This window comes from Corapipo altera, unplaced genomic scaffold (assembly GCF_003945725.1).
Source record: "Corapipo altera isolate COAL_440 unplaced genomic scaffold, ASM394572v1 0, whole genome shotgun sequence".
NCBI classification, from domain to species: Eukaryota; Metazoa; Chordata; class Aves; order Passeriformes; family Pipridae; genus Corapipo; species Corapipo altera.
The window spans coordinates 23,033,111-23,045,881 of NW_020884872.1; the positions used below are offsets into that span (position 1 = coordinate 23,033,111).

The 12,771-nt window shown below is 35.4% G+C and overlaps 1 protein-coding gene across 1 annotated transcript in view; it reads left to right on the plus strand.

Annotated features, from left to right (window-relative positions):
- Window positions 1-12,771, plus strand: part of PRKX (protein kinase X-linked) — a 53,404-nt gene that overhangs the window by 17,554 nt on the left and 23,079 nt on the right. The window contains exons 2-3 of the mRNA XM_027643444.1: window positions 8,112-8,280; window positions 12,306-12,569. Coding sequence (XP_027499245.1) covers window positions 8,112-8,280; window positions 12,306-12,569 — 433 coding nt within the window. The remainder of the gene's footprint in view (window positions 1-8,111; window positions 8,281-12,305; window positions 12,570-12,771) is intronic.

Consider the following 12,771-nt stretch of genomic DNA (forward strand, 5'->3'; position numbering starts at 1 on the left):
ATAAGTGAAAATGATGTATTAATGATTTACTGGAATTGATTATTTATATACTACCAGAGGTAAACTGCAAGGTATTCGTCCTCATAGAAAATTAGTCAGTCCCTTTTGGCTTAGACTGCTTCTGGGACATCCAGTTCAAAATATTGAGAGTAGTACTAATCCCAGCTCAAGAAGCAGGAGCTATATATTTGCAACTCACACCCGTTCACAGACACAAAATCAAACAGTACCTGAAGAGAGATCAGGATTCATCACTTTGGGTTGTACTGAAAAATGTTTGTCATAGCATTTTTATTACATTTTTTAAACAATCAAAAGGAGTCTTGGATTTTTATGATTTTTTAATGATTTTTATTTGGGATTTTTATGATACCTAGAATACTACTTTATTCATCTTGTTGGTTTTCCTTCTCTTTGCCTGAGTCTGGTTTACTTTGTGACACATTTTGTTTGTGGTAAGTAGAAGTGTAACACCCTTGAATAAAAATAGTTACTTTTAGCCTAAATGTCCATCGATTTGTCTGAAGTTTCATTTTAAGGAAGCTGTTTCATAGTGGGTTTAAACGCTTAAAAATAATTAAAGCAATTATAAAACATTAACTTAGAGCACAAATTGATTTAGAAAGAATACTGAATTACTCTAAACTTGGTGGGAATTTTGGTCACCAGTTAATGGACAGAAGTTGGCTAGATGTGGGGTTTGCATGTCTGGCTTTTGTTGTTTGCGGAATTATTTAGAAAAGAAACCAACAGGTTAAAAATCCTTCTCTTTAATATTTGCATTCTTCTCAGTTAATGTGTTTATTTTAACCTCTCCCTACCTGAAAGAAGCAATTCTCTGAATAGGATTTGAATGAAATAACCTTTTAAAGTCCAGAGATGGTCTATCTTGCTAGTATAATTTCCAATTTACAGATTCTTTTCCAACTATTAAAACCTGACACTTTTTGATAATGCTTTGATTACCTGAAATTCTCATTAGTTGAAAGAGAGACTTTAATACTTTCTAGTGTCTAGCTTGGCATGTGTTGCTAGCCAGACAGGTACCTGATTCTTAGCTTAGCTATGTTTGTCTTTTAAAACATGATAGACTAAGGTTTTTTAAAATCAGGTCAAGACAGACTGATACACTTAATTTCTAGCAGGTGTTTGGTATCATTTAAAATATGCGATTTCAATAGGCTTTAATTTAGTTCAGCAAATAGTGTGAAGCTTAGTTTCTAGGTGAAAAGGAAGTTCATCTTTAAAGGTTTCTGTTTGAGCTGTTTTCATAAAAAAACAGTTTTGCAGTTGTGACCTATCTATATGTCAAGTGCAATATTTAAATAGGTAAAAGTAGAAGTAATAATGACTTTGCAATCTCCTATTTAGAAAAGCTTTTCATCTGCTCATTTATTCATCTTCTTTCTATCAGTGTCTCACGAGTCACAGGTAGAGGAAGGCATGGGAAGACTCGCAAAAGTACCATTCAAGTAGGGAAATACCAGTTTTATGAGAATTGTTCTGAAGATTGTAGATGTTAAAGTTTTGTGAAGGGACATGCATGTAGATTCAATGTTCTAAGAGCTGTTTAGAAATTGAATGGATTTAAGGTTACCATCACCAGCAGCATTTATTTATTGGTCCCTGGTATTTCAAAATAAGTAAATAAAGAATATAGAGAGGAGAAATTTCCAAGGATTCTACTTTTTTTGTTTAAAGACACCTTGATATTTAAAGTATTTTTACAGAGAGACAATAATTTGTGAGCCAAAAAAATAGATAAATCTGGGATTATAAAGGAACTTGCATCATCAATGTTCAGTTGATTGGCACATTTTGGAAATCAGAAACCTGTCTGAACTATGTGAAAAACAGGAAACTTGACTGATGGCTATTAATTAGCATAGTTTTTCCTGTGTCCTTAGTTCATTAGGATTGTAGTGCAGAAAGATTTAAATGGGTGGGTCAACAACAAGAGTTGTTGACACAATTCCTTGGTATTCTCTGGCATATTAAGAAAAGAGACTATAACGAATTCCAGGTTGTTAAATGCAGTTTTAATGGTTTGTTGTTATAGACTCCTTGTATACCAAGTAAGAAGGAACATGAAAATATGTTAAGTCTTTGGAATCTTTGGAAATTTCTTACAGCAACCCCTTTGAGTCAGAAGCTAGGCTGTACTTTGAACATGCTAGTTTCTTTTTGACTTCAGCTGAGCTGGTACAAAGAATTAATGATACTGAACTTCCAATTTAAAAATGGTTTGACAAGGGGTGAGTCTATAATCCAAAACAGAAGTAAGGGAAAACCACTGATATGCCACTGGCAAAACCAAATTTGGGACAGGTAGTCTGAACAGTGATGATCTTGCCTGGAATGTGGTGGTCATAGTTCTTGCTGTGTTCTTGTTATCTCACATGCTTGCTAAGTAGAAAGACTTTTTCTCTATCCACGGGGTACTTGGTGTAAACTGAATCATAGCACAATGCATGAATGAAAAGCATCATGGAAGCAGGCTGCTCTGACAGAGCTGCACAGGGTGAACACTACACATGCATCTCTATTTTCTGTGCTTTTAAGTGCTTTTAATCAGACTGTCTCTTATTTCACTGCATATCATCGAAGGATATGCTGCAAAAGCGTTACAAAAATTGTGGGTTGATATTTCCTTCTTATATTCAGGAGTATGAGATGAGCAGTTCTAGACAGAAAAAAAGGCCTCCTATAGAACCTCTTTTAAATTTCATTATTTCTCTGACATGTTTTTCAGTTGTAGATCTGAACCCTCTAGAGTGATGCAGAGCTATAAAAGCAGTGGTCTAAGAGTTACAGTGAGCAATCTACAGCTGACTTGCAGAACAGCAAAGACACTGAATTTGGCATTTTCAGTTGACACTGGTTTATGTGTTGAAACATTAATAAAAATGTGAACTTGGCTACTATGATGTCCAAAATCATCATCCTCATTTTGAGTTGTCCTTTGATGTGCCATCTGCATCATTTGTTGTAGAAACCCACAGTTACTTGTGCCTTGTGGTTTCCCCATATCTTTCTCCCAAGTGTTAATCTTCTGATTACCAGTCTGTTAGGGCAGGCTCATTTCCTTTGCTGTGCCACTTCCTTGTCAGGAATTAGTAACAGCCTCCATTTCCCAGGCTAGGCTGTTCAAGTTCCATCCCAAAATGAGACAAAGTTTAAATGGAAGATGAATTTGACATTCAGTAGTGAATTTGTAGTGTAATACAATTTGCTTAGTTCATCTCTGATATTCAACAGAATTAAGTCTGTTGTGCTTGTGGCTCTCAATAAAGACTAATATGTGTCACAGTAGGAAATGTTTCTTCTAACTGTAAATAAAAGTGAATGCATCTGATGGTTTTTGTAGGCATCTGTCGAAGTCGGTACCAAACCCTTTGGGACTCAGAAAGCAGCCCTCAGGGTGGTAGATCTCACATGACCTAGTTTATTCTTCATTAAAACAGATGGTATCTATCTAAGCAAGGCAAACTTGGTTTTAAGAAAGAGCTGGGGATTAAAAGGATGGGAAGCTGGAACAGCCGGGCCTAATTAATGGGAGCAAATAAAGAAGCAAACTGAGCATTAAATTAGTCACCTACATCAATAGCAAAATAGTCACTACATGACTACTCACCAGTTGTTTTAGCTAAACAAAAGTTGCAGGATTGGTTTTCCTAGCATCAAAAGTATCTAAAATTGCATCAGAAATGTTCCCACATTCTTTATTCTTTTCTACCAGGCTTCAAAGAGAGTAAAATCCTGGAAACTGGCTGTGGTATTTTGGCATGGCATTAGGGAATCCAGCTTTTGTAAGACTGAAAATGCCTTTCTTGCATTTGATATTTAGGCCAAGCTGGTCCTCAGCAGGTTTTGGCCCTTTCTGTGTGTTTAACATGAGAAGGTTACCTAATGGAGAAGATTGCTGCCATTCCTTCAAGCTCTACAACCACATGAAATAAGCAATGGGATCAAAAAAATTTATTGTTTCTGTTGTAAACAGATTGTACTGGATTAGTGGTTAACATTTTGCATATTTTTATTCTGTTTGCTCATTCAGTCCTGAAAATCCTGAATTATGTTGTAAATAGCACAGGCACTCTTCGCTTTCTTTTGTGGCCAGAAACCTTCACCTGCCATATGCCTTATCAGGGAGAAGGGGCCTGCACAAATAAACTAAACTGCACAAAACTGCCTTTGACTTTCTAATAATAGCTGAAGTATAGTTTTCTGAGGTGCTTTTTTTGCTCTAAAACTCTAATAATATGTGCTATAAAGACAGGTAGGGATATGCATGTGTATATGTAGCCATTGCTCTTCCTTCAGCAGGATAGTACTTGGTAATTCTCAGAACTCATCCAGAATGGTACAAGGTCCCTCAAGTTCCCTTGGTTTGAACCAAGTATGAAATAAATGTCAGTAGAATAAAGTACAGATTTGTATATACTGAATTTCCTTTTGTTCATAGCGTGCAAGTATAAAATATTTCTATTTTAAGGTAATCCTAAGGAATGTTTACTTATCTGTCACAAAAGGTTGAATTCATTTAGTTCATTCAGCTAAGCTCTGAGGTAATCAGGGAAAAAGGTTGAACAGTCCTTTCACAGGGATTAACAGAAACTGTTCTGTGAGTTTAGTGTCTGTTTCGTGGAGGGCAAAAGGCAGTGGTGCTTTGATGGAAGACTGGTAACCCTGCCTTTCTTTGCTTCCAAAAACTTTCCCTCAAATTTATGGAGTTGGGCCTTTGTCTTACACACTACCACTTCACTGCTTCAGTTTTTTAGTTATCTTACTGTGAATCTGAGGAGCAGAAATTACACCTAGTCACAAGAAGACCTGTTTATATAAAAGAATTACGTTTTCTTGACTATGCTAAACAACCATAACATCATCTTGTCTCAATCTTCCACTTTCACCGTCATCCTGTTCCTTCCCCCAACCCCCCCAGTTGCAAGGAAGAAAATTTAAAAAATGTTTGCAGAAATGGCTAGAAGTATGAGCAGGGGACCCAGACCAAAAGTTTGAAGTGAGATATTTAAATTATAGTTGATTTTGTATGCAAACTTTATCTGGTTATTTGAAGACTGGCTGAGCATAAAAAAAACCAGCTTAACAATTAGTCCCATGGAAGGGTGGTGGGTGTGTGTCTGGGTACTGCCAGCTAATGCAGGCCTAGTGTCTGCGTTAGCTATAAATGCAGGTGATGGCTAGAAAATTCATATTATGAGAGATGTCTGAAAACAAATATTAGATGTCTTCTTAGTCTATACAGTCTTGTTGATTTCCATCGTTGCTTGAAATTGGGTTAAAGATGTTTGAAAAAAGACTGCCTGCGATCAGTTCAAAAATAAAACTGGTTAGGGAAGTTCTGTGTTCTCGCCTGTCTGTGTGGTCTTCTGGTTTTCCCGGAGGCGCTTTGGATTAGGTGCTTGCCACTGTTCTGAAATAGCTTGCCAGGCTTTGCTGTTCCTGGCAGAGACGTTTTTAAGGAGGCCACGTTTTCAAACTGACGAGTATTGCTAAATAAGTCCCTGACAGGTTCTTTGAAAATGGATGGAACTTGTGATTTTGTTATTTCTGAGCAGCAGTTTGTACAGTAAGACCAATAGCGTAAGGAAAAGTAAAACATTCTAAAATAAAAGTTTCTAGGACAAGTAGAACAAGTCATGAAACGTGCAATCACTAGAGACCTAGGAGCAATTAGGTGTGTATTCACTTCTGACTTTCCTGTTGCATAATGTCTGTGGAAGCACTTTGTTCATACAGGTATCAAAACGCATGTACAACCCACAGTTGCTGATGGGGTTAGTACTGTTAATTTCCCTGAGTCCACATTTGAAAGTTGCAAAAACGAAGAGTGATTTTTAGTTTCAGTGTGCAGTGTGACTGTAGTTATCCCTCACAGTGTTTTTACTCAGAATTAAAATTTCAACTCCTAATTTTGAAATAACCTAAGTTAGTTTTTTTTTATTCTGTTCATTCAACATAGATGTAAATAATCAGTATTTAAAGCAGCTTGAACAGATGTCTCTGCTTGGAAGCTTTTGGTCCTTAATTTTTTTGTATGGGAGTTTTTTTACCGCAAAAGCTCGTCCCTGAGCAAATAAAGTTGTTTACAGGTATAGTCATGTAATGTGACTACACTGTTAAAGGATTTAATTGCATGATAAATTTTCCAGGGTAACCTGATGGCTTACTTTGTTATAACAGCAGGCTTCTTCTGAGACCTCTGTAGAGTTTTCATGGTTAAAGAACTGTAACTTGGGACAGGTGGGAACGTAAAACTTCTTTGATAGAATCTTTTGTGCTTGGACAATGGTAATCATTGATGTGTTTGTGTAGTGAGAAGTTTTATCTCAAAAGCTGGCTTTGAAAACTGTATTGTTAGGGGAGCTGCAAGTTCCATAAAACTGGATTGCTGGAGTTGGTAGTTTCTAATTTGTAAAATGAGTACTTTGTTTTGGTTTTAAGTAAATGCAGTCATCTTAAACAATATTACAGATAACTGGAAAGAAAAACTGTTAAATAAAATGTAAATGTTTTAGGTGAAAATAGGCATACAGAAAACAAACATTTTAAAAATAAATTCTCAAGTTTCTTGAATTTACCAGAGGCAAAAATTCTCTTGTCTTTTCTCCCCAAATAGTGCAGTTTTAAAAGTTCATTTGTTGGTCTCTTTCCCCTTTCCTTTCACATACATACTCATCTCCTTGCACATGTTACACATCTTAGAAAATTAAAATTGTCTGGTAGTATAGATTGATGGTAACTGATTAACACAATCTGAAATCAATTGACATACCAATTAATAAAACCGTAATGCGTCTGTGGGCTACCTTTCTAGGGTGTGTGCAGGGAAAGGGAAGATTGTGAGCTCAAGTATAAGATTTTGACTTTTCTGGAGAGAGTGACCTTTTACAAGTTAGGCACTTGGTTTGAATGCCAAGTGTCCTTTATAGCAGCACATATTTCTGTCAGAATGGGATTAAAAGTATCTGGTGTAGTTCTGTAATGGAATCTATATGGCATTGTTTAATGAGCTGAAAAATAATAAGCAACCATCCAACGAGCTGAAATGTGTGTTCAAATGTGTAACACTGTGCTGCACTACAAATAGTAATGTGGTTAAATGTGCTAGTTTTAACTTTCATGTGAAACTAAAAGAAATAGTTCAGTTATGTCTGATTGTCATGAGCTCAATGCACTGAAAAGGAACTTTAATGACTACTGTATGATGATGATGATTGAATAGACAAATGCTAATACATTATTTAAAAGTCAATATGTTTTTTATTTTCCTTTTATATTTTTGAGTGAATTGAAAAAGGAATACATTAACTCCAAAAAAGGGTGCCAGAGAGCTACTGCTTCCTAGTGATAAAATACTGCAGCACTATAAGCAGATTTTTTTTTTTAATTTCTTTTTAGAAAGGTCAGCAACTTTTAAGTATTGTTTTCCCATCACTTCCTTATCCTACTGAATCACTTCACCTCTCTGTGCATGTTTAAGGAAATAATTCCCTACCCTGAATAATTGGAGACTGGAGCTGTTTTCAGTCACCAAACCTTGGGAGATGAATATTTTTTATTTTTTTTGTTGTCATCATGATTCTGTAGTTTGTATTCTTTGCGTTAGGAATTCTTACGTTTTAAACCTTGATTGATTTTGAACTACCTAGTTTTAATAATTAATAAATGGAAATAATGAAATTGAAGAGAGTGTTTCCCAGCTTTTCTTCTGCATTTGGCAGCAGTTTCGCTTCTTCCATTTATATTGGTTACATTTGAAACTTACATATTACATACTTATTTTTTGTGTGCATCTCCATTACCCTTTCTCAGGACCATTTCTCTTCTTTGCAAGAAATGCTTCCAGTATCTATCCAAAGAGTTGCAGTATCACAATACCATTATTTTTTATCAAATCACTATTGACAAAATCGAGAAATCCCAAGAAAAAGAATTCTGTGAACACAGGTAGAATATGTGAAAATATGAGGAAAACCAAAACAAACTAACCTGGAATTGAGTTCCTGTATGTTTTGATTTAGCAAGTTATCACTGTTTTTTTTCTCCTTCTACAATAAATTGATGTTTCTACTTCAACTTTTCAGGCACAGGTACCTTTGGACGTGTTCATCTGGTGAAGGAAAAAATGGGCAAACGTTACTTTGCACTGAAGGTAATGAGCATTCCTGATGTCATTCGACTGAAGCAAGAGCAACACGTGCACAACGAAAAGTCTGTCTTAAAAGAAGTCAACCACCCCTTTTTGATCAGATTGTAAGTTCTTGTGTTTTTTTAATTCATTTAACTCATGCATTAAGTGCAGTTAAAATATTCCAGGGTCTCATTGCAACTTCTTATGTAAATTAACCAATGCTGAGCATTTAATTTCTATTACATAATCTAGACTAAAATAGACTTTGGACTAAAATATTTATTATAGAAGAATGAAGAATTTAAAATCAAGATGCATAATTTAAACATTCAAGCAATAATTTATGATAAGAATTTTTCTGTCTCTTATTTTCATACTGCAGAAGAGAAATCTTCTTAAGTGAGGGGAAAACACTAATGAAGAATTGTTAGGATTTGCTCATCAAAATGACTTCTAGAATGATTCTTGGTGTTAGAAATGTGATAAAAGTATTTTTACATGTATGTCTTGTAGGTATCTAGCTAAAGATATTATTAAATTTAAATATCTGCTTTTTAAAAACTTATGTGAACTCTTGGAAACTTTATTTTTAAGGAGTTTAAATAACTACATCACTTCTTGGACTTTGATATTCCCGTATTTAAGGTTGTTAAGTGATGGAACCTATTGAGAAACATGTTTTAAACACAATTCATAAAAAACACTTTTTTTTTTCATGGAATTATGGTAATTCTAATGATCCCAATAATCCCATTGTTAAAGATAGAAGGTATCATACTTTTCTGTTCAGAGCACCACAGCATTTCTTGTGTATCTGAGTCCAAATGTATTAATTGGATAACTAAAGCTCTGGGTAATTGCAGAATTAATTTCCATTTATATTTTCTCATGCATGGATACAGGGCTATTGACCAAGATTTGTTTTGCATTTACCTGACTTAATCAGTTTTACATAAAAGTAGACAAAATTAGCCTTAGTTAGTCTCTAGCTGCCAGGAGTGCAGTCTCCTCCCAGGGCTCAGAAAGTATCAGAGAGAAAAGAAGGAACAGCATGGTAGTCATCCAGAAGATGGAATGAGCCCTGCAGGAGGAGGCTTTTTTCTCTGGTGTGTAGTTGCTTTTTCCAGCATCACGATGCTATTAGTTTCCAGCTAGTGTTCAGAAATCCTGTGTATGGCACAGTATCAGTAAGATGAGTTCTATGGTGTGTGTGGAGTTTGAGATGCTTGGAGGAAAGCAAGATGAAGAGGCTGAGTGCATCTGGTTAGACTGGTTGGAATACGGACAGAACAAGGGGAACAGGATTTTATGTGTATGTCTATGTACATAAGTAAATTCTTTAAAGAAAACCCTACCAAACCCAGCAAAAAACCCCAGCTAAATAGGTCTGTGTGTCAGGAAGAGTGAGAATGGTTTGTGACATGTCAGAGATAGGGACGCAAGGATTCATGTCCATACAGAAGTGATCAAAAATTCAAACTGGTAAGTTTTCTTGAATTTCATTCATACCTTATTTCCAAAATGTCAGATTTTTAAAGTTGCCAAAGGACACAATTCAAATAGAAGTTTACTTGTGTGCAAGGCAAACATTTTTCACGTCTTCTAGAGCTCTGCCTTTTCTGTTGAAATGTCCAATGAGACATTGCATCAGCTGTGCTCATGTATTTGTCCATGTGATGCCTTTGTCCCTTGGCAAAGGAGTCTCAAAGCAACCTAGCTGAAATGAGGTAGTTAAAATTTAAGTCACAATAATATTTGTGTGCTTTAGGTTAAACAAGTTTTCATGGGTGATTATCACTAACTGTATGACAGATAACACTTTCTATAGCTTTTTATGTGGGTAACAGCTTTTTTCAGCTACCCAATAGATGTGGATTTTTCTATGAATTCTTTTAAGTGTTTTACTAAGTGTTTAACAAAAAGGGAAAAAAATTGATATAGTTCTACTTCAGTGCCTTTAAACTGTGTTATCTACCTTCTGGGTTTTATATTTTCAGTTAGCTTCACCATCTTAAACATGGATGGTATTTTCCTCAAGGAATCTGTGTCAGTGAAGCACAATACTTAAGCATTTTATGGTGGAAAATAATAAGTAATGCTGCACATAATTGGTTTCCGGTGTTCGTCCTTCCTACGTCTTCCCATATATAAAGAGTTTATTCATTTTCCTGTTGCTTGTGAGAAATGTCTTGTCTGCATTTAGGGAGGTCCAGTTTTTCTGTAGACACTTAAGTTATTTATCTACATATTTTTTTAAACAATTTTTTGTAACTTTTTGTTTGGTGCTCTTGCAATCTTTACTGCGTGTTTGAGTTATATATCATACCTCACTACCTTCATAGTGAGCTGTGATGTTGACATGTATCTTTTGATTTTTTTTTTTAAGAGAACAAGAATTAATAAAAGTCCACTATGTCTTGTAGACCTATAAGCTAAAACAGGTTGTTTGTAAGAGTTCCCAATGGCATCGAAAGTTCATGTGGTAAAGCTGAATTGTAGAGTTAACATCACCATGCATATTATTCTGATCACAGCTTCTGAGATTTTTTCTTCTTTTTTGTATTGGAATTACCATTTAAAGCAATCTGCATTGCAAGTATCGAAGTTCATAATTTTGCTCTTTTTCATGTATATCAAATAATGTATCCATTTTTTCTTTGGAAACTACTGTAAAACTACTTTGTTTTAATATTCTAGGTCTTCCACTTTTTCCCCTCTGTATTCTTTGTCAGATTTTGCTCTTTCTCTCCACATACATGTTCTTTTAAATATGTGGTTTGCTTTGTTTTGCCCACTCCTGTTCTTCTTTCATTGTCTCCAGAGTGTTTTTACAAACAGTCAATAAAGATACTCTGGACATCATCAATAGTCAATTCATTATGTTGATGGCTGTCATAGGGAAGAAGTTCCATAAAAGCAAAGGCGAGGCTGGACTCTGCTTTCTTCATCACTTTGAAGGAATGGAGGAGCTGTTAGTGATGTCTGGTAGTCCATCTCATTTTCTTGGTTGCCTCAGTGCTGGTATTAAAAAATAAAACCTTACTGAGTAAAAGTCATTCATGTGTTTGGGACCTCAGTTTACTCTGTGCCTGTCTTTGCCAAGGCTCTCTGATTAAGTGCCAGGTGATACTGCAGAAGTACTTGTGATACTGCAGAGGCAGTTACTAGAAGCTAAAGTAGCCTCTCTTCTTGTGTTGATAAAGTAGGTAGGGATACAATGTTCTCTATCTTTTATTAAAAAATTGGGACTGTCTCTTTTTTTTAAATGATAGTGTTCTTCAAGGTGTTGTTACCAGATAGTTAGTTTCTTCTTAACAGTTGAGTTACATTTGGGTGTGTGGTATGTGAGTTGTTTAGTGTGGATAGAAAGAAAAACAGCTTAGTTTAGGGGAATGTGGGAGGGAAGATTACTGTATTCTGTAATGAAGTGTTTTAAAGCCACATGGAATTATTTTCTTTCTTCCTTACTCGTTCTTTACTGTTCTTTACTGCACACTAATAATGACTGTACCACAATAATAGTTCTTAAATTGAAGGTGGCAGTCTGAGGAATGGAAGGTACATATCGTTGGGTTGATTCTGAGGCACAGAAATGAATCCTGTTTTGCTGTCATTTTTGCTTTCCTATTGCTTTTTGTTAAAAGATACCATAGAAGAGCAAGCATTGTGATCTGATGCTTTAGCTGAGGTTGTGTATTTGAGGGAAGAAGAGATAGAAGGACAACTCTGTGATGTCTTATTTTGAACGTTTTGTCATGAAAGTCTTTACAAAAGCAGATTCTGCTCACCCCCATCACTTTGACAGTGTTTCATTACATAAAATGTAAGGTGTGTAAGAAATGTCTGGTCTTTATATCAAGTCAGTTATTTGGTGCTCAGCAGAGACCTATTTTGTACAATGCAACAGAGTCTATCAGTTAATTTACTTCCTTGGCTTGTGCTGTACTCATCCTCAGCTATGTGTTTTACGTTGCAGGTTAAATCAGCTACCTTGAATGTCTGTTACATAATCTTGCTGGATTCTTGGGGGTTTAATATTTGCAGACTAGACAACAGAAATTAGTTACATACATTTTACAGAAATTTTCTTCTAAAGCAAATTGGAGACATAATTTCTTTATTCAGTAAAATAATACTTTTATTACAGATTTTGGACCAACCACGATGAACGTTTTTTATATATGTTAATGGAATATGTCCCAGGAGGAGAACTTTTTAGTTATCTGCGCAACATGGGGCGTTTCAACAACAGCACAGGACTGTTTTACTCTGCGGAAATTATTTGTGCAATAGAATACCTGCACTCCAAAGAAATAGTTTATAGAGACTTAAAACCTGAAAATATATTACTGGACAAAGAAGGACATATCAAGCTTACTGACTTTGGATTTGCTAAAAAGCTGGTGGATAGGTAAGTGGGGTTTTCTTATGGTAATTACATTTTGCTTGCTAAACAGTTATGAACAAAAAGGTTTGATTTCAGCACTTCATCTGACACCCCATGTGATTCATACATGTCAAGTCATTTAATATGAAGGAAGTGATCATCTTGAAATGATGCTGCATGGAAACCCATATTACCCCTTAAGTATAACTAGGAGCAATATCACACA